Source organism: Salminus brasiliensis, chromosome 22 (assembly GCF_030463535.1).
Source record: "Salminus brasiliensis chromosome 22, fSalBra1.hap2, whole genome shotgun sequence".
In the NCBI taxonomy this organism is placed as follows: domain Eukaryota; kingdom Metazoa; phylum Chordata; class Actinopteri; order Characiformes; family Bryconidae; genus Salminus; species Salminus brasiliensis.
Window position 1 is genome coordinate 11,239,346 of NC_132899.1, and position 13,822 is coordinate 11,253,167.

A 13,822-nucleotide genomic window follows, 5' to 3' on the forward strand; every position below is an offset into this window, starting at 1 on the left:
TGTATCTGCATGCACCTCCCAGAGCTGGCAGGAACTCAGCTCACAGGGCCACTGAAGAGGGCTTCAGGTCCAGGGATGGGACAGGAAGACTGAGGGTGACCAGGGACAGCCAGACAAACACACGCTTACAATTAGACCAACAGGTACGATGGTGACAGAAGAAGTAGTGGTCACCCTCTCGGGTGGAGCACCATGGGGGTTTCGACTACAAGGGGGTGCAGAACACCAGAAACCTCTTCAAGTGGCCAAGGTAAGAGAGCATGAGATGGTAGAGGCAGCGAGGTCACACCTTTCCGTTTAGAAGTGTAGAGTATTTCCATTTCCACTTAAGGTGTGAAACGTTTCAACATGTTTCCGTTCAGATCTTGTTTAAAATCTTAGTTTTGTGATTTCCATTAGTCAAGAAGACACCGCCCAACAGTGAGACTCACATCATTTATGAGTCTATAAGCCCGGCAGCAGGCATATCAAAGTGAGGTGTAATTAATTAGTCTTGTGGGGCATTACTTTAGGGGGCAGAGTTTTAGGCCTAAGCTATAGGGAAGACATGGGGAACTCCAGAAGAACATTGCATTGAACTGTGAAGGTTATATTTGTGACTGCGATCCTAAGTCCTCATAGGTCAGAGTATGAGATTTCCTTGTACTGAGCTGATAAGTTTGTTCTACATGTGTCAGTGAAGAATGTATGAAAGACGTGATAAGCTGCTGCAGTTATAGAGGTCTGGTTCAGGCTGTTTAATTTTAGTTTGATTGCATGAGTGGCACTCAACGAATTAGCAGACACCTCTGTACTAATACCATGAGTTCTGATTAATTGATTATTATGCTATTATGGTGATTGAGGCTTATTTGTTACACAGGTCTCTCTTTTCATTGCATAATTGTATTTCCATTTTTTTTTTATACATTATGGCATAAATTAAAATATGGGCCTTTTATTACATTTTAAGCATATTTTATATATAAGCATTATTCAGTGGTTACATGGACTGCATATATGCATGTATAGTATTTTTTACTTCTCCTATTAGATGTGTGTGAAGAGAGTCCTTATCCATGGGTCTTCATATAATCTTTTATCTTGATTCTGCTGGACTGTATAACACTTCTCTATGTACTACAGGTTGCTTTTACCTATGTTTGACATACAACTCGAAAGCTTCGGTCAGAGAGGTCTTGTTCAGCTCTATAGATAAACACACCAGGCTATTCACACCATATCTCTTCACTCTTATCACATTGTCAGCTTTTTATTTGGCTTTCTCTGGAATCCAAACCTTTCCGAGGATCGCTCTTTCTGTAGATCATCTAAATGTGGATGTTATCTTAGGACTGAGTAGAATTACAGGCTCAGACTTATATTTAAACATACACCATGGCACATCTGCCAAGCGATGACTGTGTGTAATGTATTTTCCCTGATCTAAGAGCTATTTTGGAGTGTTGAGCCATGCCAGAGTGCTGTCTAGTCTGGACTCCATGCGCAGAAGTGCTAGATTGCTCTAATACTCTAATAACCCTTAGCTTGTAGCAACCATAAACGTACAGTTTTTCAAACAACAAAAGGAGTTGATATATTTTTTTTCCACCCTGGAGATCCCCCAACTCCTGTCACTTCCAACAGACCCAAGGTCACCTCTACAGGGTTTTATCTGCTGTTCCATTTGTGGTGTGGGCTTGTTTCCATCGCCGGTTCTGCTGCTAAATGAGATATTCTTATCCTCCAGCAGCTCTGATTGCCTCTTTTAACACAGACATGCGGAACAAACTCTGTGACACTTACTCAGCTAACAACATTTAGCCTCTGGCAGTGTTTTAAAATGCCTTGCCTACTTTGGAGATGTTCACTGTAAATGCCACTGTAAAGGCCATTGTGACTGAAGTACTCCATACAGTGTATCATCTGAGGTTACTTTCTGTTGAACTCCGTTAACACTCATGTACTCCATTCAACCACAACGTTCTCATACACTATCAGACAGAACCTGTTGTGGCCGATTGACAACTGACTCCTGACAAAAGCTGAGGACTTTATTTAGGGTCTCCTGGGAACACATGGTGAATTTATGGCATGTCCTGGCTCAGGACTGAGCATAGAGACAACAGCTGCCCTGGCACCAGCCCTGTATGTTGTCCTATCTGCCCACATTCTCACCCCACTTGATGCACAATTGCTAAAAAAACAAACAAATGAAAAACAGGCCAGAGTTTAAACATTAAGTCTGTTTGTTTCTGTTAGGAATCTCTAACTGAATGATATAATAAAAGATATTTAGCAACTGTAAGCTAGCTTGGAGGCTTGGCCTTGCACAGCGCTAGGGCAGGCCCATACTGTACATTTGGTTGCAAACTGCTGATTAATGGGACCGCTATTTTAAAGAGGGTGGTTAAATAAAAAAGTATCTGGTAAAGACCCACCATTTGAACTCAGTTCAAGTTTTCTGTCATGTACAGTAAGAGTACAGTATACCAATGTGTCCACTGTATATATATATATATATATAGAGAGAGAGAGAGAGAGCGAGAGAAATTGTTTGGTCAGATTTGTTGCTTTTTCTCCCAATTTGGTACTGCCAATTAACCCACCTGTTCATAGCTCCCCCTAGCAATTTCACAGTATAGAAACTTAAACTGTGACCAAGTGCATAAATATTAGCTTGTGCGTCACAGTATAAACATTTACAGCTACAGAATTAGGTCACACTTTTTGGGAACTGTATATTCTCCCAGCTGAAATGGAGACTTTAATTGGTACTGCTGCTGAGGTGGACTGTCTGTTTGTGCTTACAGGTCAGTTATTTGTGAGGTTTGGGATTCTCTTCCCAAAATAACTGGTTTAAACTCAGTGAAAAGAAGTGGTGATGCAAATGCCCACTCCTACCACAGCCATGGTTGTAGGTTAGGTTGAAAAGCCATGGACTACATGGAGTACTGCTTAGACTTCACTTCACTAATGTTTTCTAAGAAAGGAAACTCTCATTATGAACATGCAGATGAAGATAGTCTGAAGCCCAGTTTGTTGATACCAGTATCTGTTGGTGAAGTAGGTGTTAGAACCACACTCTCATATCTGACAGGGTGATTCTAACAATAGAGGCCACACAGCCAACATTTGCCCTCATTGCTTCTACATCAAAATATCTGCTTGCTGTTATAAAGTCTCTGCTAGCTTAAGGTTATATATACATATAAACCTACTGTTTTTTCTTTTTTTCTGTAGCACAGATGACAAATGGTTGATAATAGCAATGGCCTAAGCTTGAGATTACTCTATGGCATGTGTGGATTGCAAAAATGCGTCGGTCCACCGTTAAGTGAGATAGTTTGCTGGTGGGTTTACAGGTAACAGATGCAGCACTGCTGAAAGATGTGGTTACACAGTTACTGCCTGCCTTTTCTTTTTGGTTCAGATACACTTTGATGTAGAAGTATTTACCATGACCTTGAAAATGACTGCCACAACATCGGCTACAGTGCAGAAAACAGCTGGCCAATAAATCATAAAATAATAATAAACAAACAGATTCTATAGAGAATCATCTGCAAGTTCCCCTATTTATAAAGATCCATTTAACTATTCAAAGGACCATTTAAGGATTCAGATGGTTCTTTGAAATGTCATACTTCTATATAGAACAATTGCCTTTGCTAAAGATCCCTTGAAGAACCATGTAGTAAAGGTAACATTTACATGATTGTGCAGTTCATATATTTTCAATAATGTTGTTTTAATTATTCTGTCTCTTAAAACTCATATGCAGGGAAATGGCCTATGGAGTACTAGTTATGTGTACACTGTCGCCCTCTGTTGTTGCAGGTGAGGAAGCGCAGCAAGGCCTGCCGGGCTGGTCTTCGGGAGGCAGATGAACTGGTGTCTGTCAATGATGTGTCCTGTGGAGAGCTGTCTCACTCTGAGGCCATGAATCTGATCGACAGCGGCCGAGGAACCCTTCAGCTGCGGATTAAACGGTCAGAGCGAGTTCAACGACAATGAGCTTCACTTGAATTACTTTTTTGTTTGGTCACTATTAACCTATGAAAATACAAGGAATGTAATGAGTTTTCAAACTGTCCATTTAATGATGAGTTATGAGATTGATTATTGAATTATTAGAGTGAATATGTAGCCTAGGCTTTGAGAGGTTAAATTTCATCTAATTCTCTTTGACTCCCTTTAGGACGCCTGTGGGGTTCCACTCAGTAGTGCTGCCAGATCGAGCCCCATCCCCTCGTATTGATAAAGAGTACAGAGCAGCCCTAAGAGCCCTATCCCCTCCAAACTCCTCCAAACTGTCATGTGACCACAGATCAGCACTCATGTCTCCTACCAGTGGCCTAGAGTTCCTGACCTCCCCTCCAAACAGTGAAGCATACTATGGCGAGACTGACAGCGATGCAGACGTGACAGCTCAGGAGAAGCAGCGTAGGCAGAAGCGCCGTAGCCCCAACAGTTCACCAGCCAAAGGCAATGGCCCAGGATGGCCCCTCGAGGAGGAGAACTCTGAGATGAGCGGCTATGAGAGCGCCCCCGATAATATGCGTATGTACCCCCAGACAAAGACCTGGGCCATTTCTAATGGTACACTGGAAGGGATGGGGCCTTCTCAGCAGCACAGTTCACCTGGAGTGGCCCGCAGAGAGGTGGTCTTACAGCCCAACCAGGTGGAGTGGTCCCTTCAGGCTGAGAACTTATCAGAAAACTCTGACCAAAGCCCATCAGGGGCAGCAGAAGTGGACAGTGGTTTCCAAGAGCCTCCAACAGTGCCCCCTCCATTGGTGTCCCCAGAGCGGGCCAAAGAAGCCCTCTTGCTGGCGTCCCACAGACAGCTGGTTCCCATGGTTGGTCCTGTGGATAACCCTGTGGATGAAGAGCTCACTGTCACATACATGGATAAGGCCAAACAAGCCAGTAAGTACCTGATCTCAGGACTCATAATGTATGTATGTATGTATTTTTTTTTAATAGTGCCCCCCCCCCCCCCCCCCCCCCGACACCTCCATGCACTTTACAGCCACCTCTTACGCTTGCTATGAGTATAATAAATTAGTTAGTATTTTCTAGTGTTTAACTGCAGTCAGTAATTATAGCCTACACTTTATAAAAGGTGTCCAAAAGGGTTATTTGAAGTCTGAAGTGAAGTATGAAGTGAGTGTGCAGAACCTTGTAAAAGTTTAAAGAAGCTTCACAGTGGACAGAAACAAGCAGATGAAACTCCCCAAATCACCCCAATCATGCTTAGATTAATACATTTTCAAGCAACACACTATGTCTGAATTTCACATCTCTCTAAACTGCACAGATCCAATCTGAGAACAGAATTCTAACACTGCCCCCATGGGGCCATAGACTGAAAGGTCAAGCCACAAAGCCTAGAGAGGCCATGAATCAGGTGGTGGTGCTCAGACATGCACCAGACTGTAAAGTAATTAATGTTATCCCATAATATTCTGACACATTTATTTTCAATCATGCAATTCTATCAGCGTTTATAAAAATATAACATTGGTGGTGAGCTGATCTGTCAACAAAGACTTTCTGACCAATGTGACTAACTGGACACTGAGCATTTAAATGATCACAGCCTTAACTATTGGACAGTTCAAAGTAGAACAATGACACATCAAAAACATGTTACCTAGGAAAACTGGATAATGCCCAATAAATAAATAAATATCAGGGTGCTTTAATGGGTTCTGTGGAGAAATCCCATAGAAGAACAACTTTTAGCTCATTACATTACCTTTAACAGATTCTCTTCAATGCTGAAGTTAAAACTTACAGTATAAGGTCTTATTTATTATTGTCTTAAAATATATTACATTTTACTTTTTCTAATTTAAAATATTGTAATGTATTGTACTGGTTATTACACTACATCTGTACATGCATACATTTTTCCTTTTGGAAATTTGAATGTCTTATATTTTGTCAAAAGTTTGTGATGAATGGATCAATAGAAATGGTCCACAGTGACTTCAAATCATATCTTTTTACATTGACTTCCATCGAAAGGTTTTTATACACACACATATATAAATAAATTATAATGGTTCCTTGATGTTTAGGGACTGAATTGGATGTAGAGACTGTTAGAAGAGATTACACTGTACATTCTGCCACTTTGTAACTAGAGTAGGTTGGTGGTGAGCTCATTTGAATGCTGGTTGGGGGTTCTTCCATGGTGCTATTGGAGAAGCTTCCCGTGGGGTCGGATTTTGACTTGGGGGAGGGGGAGAGGAAGAACTCAGAGCTATATTTTCCCTCTGAGTCAGTCCCTTAATTCAAGTACTTCTGCAGCATGCCTGGAAAGGCATGTCCAGTTGCTGTTTGGCATCACTGTTGTATGTTTTAGGAGCTTCATCTCTTCATCTACCGACGACTTAGTTTTACATTTTGCTCTTCTTCTCAATATTTTTTTGCTGCTCAACCCGCTGTTATATACAGTCTTCTATTTTCTATGTTACTGGCTGTAGAGTTTTATATGTTTTTCTTTGCTATGTACATTTCCGCACTATACAGTCTGTTCAGGACAGCCAGACTGACTGAAAGGAGAAGATGATTTACTGCATGACCTGAAATTAGACCCAACAGGTGCAATATGCTTACAGTCCGTTTGCCTCCTGGCTTTTATCCATGGAAATTACCTGATAAAAGAACTGGACGACTATTTTAAATTGTTACGTAGATCCGTATTTTTACTCAGTGTGCTAAAAGTGTAGCAGATATGCTGGAGTCCATACAGCACATCTAGTATATCTTGCTGGTTAGGTCCGAACAGCTCTGCCTGAAGTGTTTAGACTGGCCCTGTTCACATTTAAGAACGGGTCACCTTGTTTTAATGAGGTGTACCATACTTGAGAGCCATTTTGTGCTTCATGCAAGTTGTGTGTAACCTCATTACTGTATTTAGACAGTCACATGGGGTATGGCTTTGCTTTTAGAGTTAATAGTGGATACCGTGACAGAACTTACATATACTGGCTTGGAAATGAGAGAAGACTAAAAATGCACACCCACCCTTAAAGCAGTAGTGTATGGGGTGCAGTATAGGGGCTGGGTGAGATAATGCTACTGATGTGCCGCGTCCTCAGGAGAAGAACAGGAAACCAGCAACATGACTGGGGGAATTTATACTGTAGTGGAATTTAACCCTGTAAATGCAGGAGGAGAAGTTGATTTAAAGTGTTTCATGAAAAATATATATATATATTTTACTTATGTTTAATTAAGTACAAGCATTTTTTTTACTGTTTAAATTAAAGCATTTATTTGTTTAAACACAGATTAGGGTGCTAGAAAGGACTCTATTAGCAATGCCATAAAAAAAGGAAACAATTATAAAGGAGACAATGAATCGTTTGTGCTGAATGTGATTAATCTTTTAAAATCAATAAAAGTTCTTTATCAACATCTATTTTACAAAAAAAACTTCTTTATAGAACCAAACATTGTTATTCAATGGCACTGCCATTTGTAGTGTAATGTCACCACATAAAAATAAAAAAAAAATCGTAAGGATCTTAAGGATACCTTTTTAGTAGGGATGTCCCGATCTAATCCAATGTATAAGTTGGATCGGATCAGGACATTCCTAATAAAAATGTTTGTTGTTTCTGGGTCACATTTACAACAAGACTCTGAGCTAAGGTATGCTAAGCTGGAGTAAGTTATTTAAAGTCTTTTACCGCCTGCAGCTCCTTTTCAAAAATGATCCTAAACAATAATTTGTTCATTTATGGCCTTATTTCGATGAACAAAACAAAAAAGTGCTTTATTTTAATGGTTAAGCGCTGTGATATTACCTGTTAGCAGCCAAAACAAGGCTTCCATTTCTAATTCTCCGCTCCACCTTAAATAGTGCAGCAGTTATTGAGTAGCTATATTTCAAAAGTACAACGGAACTGATGTATCATTTAAGGTGAAACGGAAAGTTTGAGTAAATGATAACTTTAGCCTTGTTTTAGATGCTAACTAACATCACTGCACTTGTCAATAAAATTAAGCTCTTTTTCATTTTGTTCACTGTAATAACATCATGAACAATGTTATGGGTATTTTCAGTTTCCTCGCAGCAGCTGAGAAGCTTGTATGCTAATGCCGCTTAGAGCTCAGCTACAACAAAACCAAGGATTGAGTTGGATCAGGCTTTAAAAGCTGATAGCCAATCCATTAAAAATGCCTGTATTGCCACCGATCGCGTGTCACTGGATCAGTTCGGAACATCCCTACTTTTTATTAACTGAAAATAGATTAAATATTTAGGTATTTAAAAGTAGCACAAGCTTTATTGTCTGGATTATAATTGATCTTTAAAAATGATTGAATTGCCACTTTCACATAAAAACGCGTCAATATACACCACTATCCAACAGCCAGTGAAGTGCAGATTTTAATGGTTAAAACATTACTGTGCATTGATTTATTAAGATTACCAGGATGGGAAAGGGTAACAGGTTTGGATGGCTCAGTGCAACCAGTACTAAATGGTGATAGGGAAAAAAAGGTGACCTTTTGCATTCTGATTTCAAAGACAGCATGCTCTCTTACTGCTTGTGTCTAAGCTTAGTTTACATAGCCTGTGAGCTGATTGAGATGTGCAATGGATCAAGGGCTTGTGATTGGGTGTGATCACGTGGTCTAGGTGAACAGTTTGCATTTACTGACCCTGTGGAGTCTGTGGACATGCCAACAATTCTTAAAGCTCACTGGGTCTTACCAAGCAGGCCGAGCAGACAGGGAGTGGTGTGCCCAGACAGGTGGGCAGTGCTCATCAGTGCTCTTCACTGACTGAAATAGTTCGAATGACATAATGGGGTTTCTTTGGGCCTGGGGCAGGGTGGTGTTGTTAGACAAAAGGTCTTTAAAAGGTCTCGCCTGGGGCTGTGGACCAGAGCATTCGGGACCAATGTGGGCAATATCCCCAGAGATTGCTGGCTTCTCTCCACCAGTATGTGAGTCTGTGTCCTTCCATTCGAGGCTGGCATGAAGGTGGGGGAACAAACAGACTTTTTACTGGCCAACATGAAGAGCCTCACATCGCCTTCTGAGGTTGGACATGTAGTACCTACTGTCTATGCAGGTAAAGCCTATAAGGACGACTTTATAACTCTTTATAGCGCATGTGTAGGTACATTAGGAAGAGGGCTTGTGTGTTGATACTGGCAATGGAGGAGACTTGAAGACATTTGGGCTTCTCTTGGTAAAAGGCATTGCTTTTTGTTGGTTTTTTGTTCGTCATGGAATTTCTATTGTTAATATTATATTTAGTGATGGATTGAGCTGTGTGTACCATTTTCACTATCATTTATGTAAAAAATGAAATCCTTGATAAATTAATAGTGGTATGACTAGATCTTGTTGAGTTCAAGGCATGTCAGTACCATTGATATTTGCTTTAGTAGTAGTAAATGTGTGTTTGAGATTTAGCATCCTTGGTTTTTAAATGCATGGTCACGTTTTTGCGCCTTCTTTTTGTTAAAAAACCTTCTTTACAAAAATGATTTTATGTTTGAGGGTGAAAACTTTTCAGAGGTCACTCTCTCCTACTGTTAGTATGTGCTGGGCTATTTGTAGTAAAGGGTGAGCTCATGGATTTACCATGAGCAGAACTGTGCCAAACATGCTTTCAGCCTTCACTCACAGCATTACAGAGTCCTGTTTCAGAACTTTTATGACTATGAAAATGTAAAATCCTTTTCGGCAAAACCTCATATTTGAAAACTGACAGCGTGTGTTTAAAATAGCATAAATAACAAATGGCTGGTCTATAATTCTCCATCAGTTTAGTCTTTCTTCTTTTTATTTTGTAAATGTATTTGGAATTACATGCAGACACTAGGCCCACAACCAGTACTAATTAGCCCTTGTGACAGAAACTTTTAATGAGACTCTCACATTCCTCATTTGTGACGTTGAGCTTTTGAGCCTCACAAATGGCTGTGGGCTCATGGGAGGACATTAGCATTCATAACTCTCTTTGTCATTATCCTGTTCAGTCAGTGACCTTCAGTGATCAAATCAAGACAGAATCTATGACGTCCTAATGCCCAAATAATAGTCATTTTGGCTGGACAACACATGAAATGATATCATGCAGTTCTGTTTATACATAATCAGAGTGCCCTTTGACTGCAACTGAAGCTCTAACTGTCCCCATTTCTTCCTCAGAGCTGCACAGGAGCGAGAGTGTGCAGGACAAGCAGGTGAAGGAGGCTCGATCCAAGTGCCGCACCATTGCCTCACTGCTAACAGACGCTCCAAATCCTCACTCAAAGGGTGTGCTTATGTTCAAGAAGCGTCGCCAGCGCGCAAAGAAGTACACACTTACCTGCTTTGGAAGCGTCGATGGTGAGAGCTTGAGCAACACAGAAGGAGAGACAGAGGACGAGAGCCTTTTTCCAGGCAGCGAGTCAGAGTTGGACGAGGACAGTCTTTCTACAGTGCCAGATCCTACTTGGGACAGTGGCTACCTGGATATTTTGGAAAGGAGGACGTCTGCTTGCGTGGGAACTGACGAAGACCCAGAGGGCAGCCCAGGCCTGAGTGCCACCTCAGGGAAAGGGGCACAGCTTTTTGAGCAACAGAGGAAGAGGGCTGAGAAGCATACATCCGCACCTGTTATCCTGACACCGGCCCCCATGCCCCAGCAACAGCCTGACCCCACGGTGATGTACACGCCAGTTACTCCAGTTACTCCATTCTCCTCTCAGAGTAGCAGCATGGTGAATGGGGAGCCCATTGTAGTGAGCAGGACAAGCATGGTTCTGTCTTCACCAGGCCAAACTGCAATATCCCCTATGACAGGAACTTTACCAGAGCAATCAGACCCTTCCTCTGGCAGCTCTATCCACAATAGAACAGCCAGACCTTTTGCCCCTGGCTGTGTCAGTCATAGAGCTTCCACAGCTCCAGTCATCTTCAGGCCCAACACTACCAAGAAAACCCCACTTCAGGCTCAAGCTGTGTCTGTGGCATCTGTAGCAGCTCCTTTCAGCCCTGGTGGCTCTGGCTCTGAAGGCAAGAGAGCCATCTCCACCGCTTCCCTGTACATCCCACCCAGACCTGCCACAGTCGGCTGCCCTCCGTCTGTCTTTTCTCCTTCCTCTTCTGTGACCTCTCCTCCATTTTCTCCTTCTGCCTTTAACTACCCATCTTTTTCTCCACAAGGATCCGGGGCATCTCCTTTCTCTCCTGCACCTGTATCAGCTCCACCTTATAACCCAGCACCAGCTGTGGCAACTCAGCATTTTTCTTCGCCACCAGCACAAGCTATGCCTTTTACCCCTAATCCTCCCATGGCTAGCAACTCATATCAACCTCCAACACCAGCTTCTCTGTCATCACAGTCCTATTTATCCCACTATACCCCATCTCCTGCCCCTGCTCCTGTATCAGCTCCAGCCCCTTTCCAAGTTCCTCCACAACCAGTTTCTCAAGATCCAACTATGCAGCCATCACCAGGCCACAAGGTTTCCTTTAACCCATATATCTCAGTGGCCACCACTTCATCTGGAACAGCAGGGACCCCCATGGCCCAGCAATATCCCCTCTCCAGTTCAAGCCCAACGGTATCTTCTCGAGAGCAGCGGATATCTGTGCCAGCTGCGCGCACAGGCATCTTGCAGGATGCCCGTCGCCGTGGCACTAATAAGCCCATGTTTAGCAAACCTGAGGAGAAGAAGCCTGTGTCCTACAACCCTGCACTGCTGTCTCTAGTGCAGAACCTTGATGAACGGTCTCGCTCTGGAGCAGAGCCTGGCTTTGAGTCAGGTCCAGAAGAGGATTTTCTCAACTTGGGTGCTGAAGCTTGCAACTTCATGCAAGCTCAAAGAGGCAAAATGCCTCCACCAGTGGCTCCAAAGCCAGCACACAACTCTGAGATTCCCCAAATGGGAGGAAAAGGAGCAGAACTGTTTGCACGAAGACAGAGTCGCATGGATCGCTATGTGGTGGACAAGCAACCTAAATCTCCAGCCCAGCCTCGTGAGCCCTCTCCTACACCTTCTCTCTCATCTAACTGGAAATACTCCCCCAATGTTCGTGCTCCTCCTCCAATTAGTTATAATCCATTGCTGTCCCCGTCCTGCCCCCCATTGGCCCAGCGAGGCAATAAGGCTAATGAGTCTTCAAGAAGTGGAATCAAGACAGCACCTGGCCATAACAAGCAAGGCATCAAAGCTTTGGACTTCGTGAGCAGACAGCCATACCAGCTAAACAGCTCTTTGTTCAGTTATGGGGGTGGAGTCCCTCAGACTGTTCCTACCTACCAACAACAGCAGCAAAATGGATTTGCCACAACTGGCAGCACCCTGATCGCACCAAAGCAAGTCCCTGTGAAATCTCCTCGTGTATATGAGATCAAGCGGTTCTCCACCCCCACCCCAATGTCAGCCCCCACGACCCTGAGCCCGACCGTGATCGTTCCACGCTCGGCCACTACTCTGGCTGAGCCTCTATGGCGATCCGATATCAACTCACCTCCTCCTGTCGCTCCGCGACCTGCTGCTCCCTTCTCTCCCCCACCGCTTGCCCCTTCGGCAGCCCTGCCAGCACTGCCCAAGTTCTCCACTGCCCCCCTGCCTAATACAGTCCCCTTCCCAGGACCTGCTGCCATGCAAGCACACACCCCATTTCAGGTGGCTAAGCAATTTCAGAGTGCCCCAGAGCTGAGCCCCCTGTCTCCTACCAGGGGGCACTCTGCAGTGTCTGGAAGCAGCCTGAACCTGCAGGTGCCCCGACCCCGCTTCAGCACCTCCAGCATGGGCCTGCAGCCCAAAGTGTGGAGGCCTGGCTCCATGCTGTACTAAATTACACTTGGCCTCAAAGAACCAGCGTCATGAAATGACACAGACCTTTTTACAGTGCATTTGTGGAATATTTCGGTTGGGGTTCTCATTTGTTTTATTACCAGACTAATAAGACACATGCTGATAGCAGAGTAATGATTGCATGTACACAATGTAGTCACAAGTAATATTTGCAGTCAATTGTTTTCCTAATCACCAATTGTATTTATTTACAGGCCTGTTCAAGTAGCTGATTTACAAATTTCATGAAGTTTCACCTGCCTGTCATTATATGAATGTGTCACACATGAAGTTCAGATAATGAACATTGAGCACAGATTTTTCAGCAGTTTAGCAATCCAGTATAAATGTTACTTTTCCAACTCGGGCCATATGTGGGAACCAGCACACAAAGGTGACAGACTAAAAAGATTACTGAGGAGAAAAAAAAGAAAAGAGAAAGCAAGAGAAACAACTTTCTACAGATCAAGATGAGATAAAGGTCAAAGATGATGGATGAAAGCATGCAGCTCATTCCACTGCAGGGAGTTACGGACCTGCCTTGGACTGGTGTAATACTCAAGAACTTTAGAGGGTTTCTGTACATGTGTCCGAATTGTCACAGGATGTTACAAAGAAACGGAGTTATCTGAAGCAGCAACGGACAGTGAGGCACAGCGATTCTGACAAAGAGAGATGGAAGAGATGCTAAAAGATTATGGTATCTGTGTGGAAAGGAACAGGACTGGTATCCTCAGGGGAGATGGTACAAATCACACTAAACAGCACCCTAATCTCTGGACCTGCAGGCCGACTTACACATATCTGGGAACGGATCAGTTTTGCTGCTTGATGCATGTGCTCATTTCACTCAGATGCTGCTTCAGACTACAGAGGGTGATGACGCTAATCGCTCATAGCTGCCCTGTGCTACATTCAGAAGTGCATGTGGCTCCCATTGCGGAGAGTTATGTGAGTTGTATTAGGTGGAGATGACTGCATGACAGATTGGAAAAGCACCTGTGTCATTTCTC

At 43.2% G+C, this 13,822-nt stretch overlaps 1 protein-coding gene across 1 annotated transcript; it reads left to right on the forward strand.

Annotated features, from left to right (window-relative positions):
- The first annotated feature begins 148 nt into the window (after positions 1–148).
- On the forward strand, positions 149–12,809 carry synpo2lb (synaptopodin 2-like b). The gene is made up of 4 exons (XM_072667111.1): positions 149–250; positions 3,820–3,971; positions 4,181–4,911; positions 10,171–12,809. The coding sequence occupies exons 1-4, from the start codon at positions 149–151 to the stop codon at positions 12,807–12,809; spliced, it is 3,624 nt and encodes a 1,207-aa protein (XP_072523212.1).
- Positions 12,810–13,822: the final 1,013 nt, after the last annotated feature.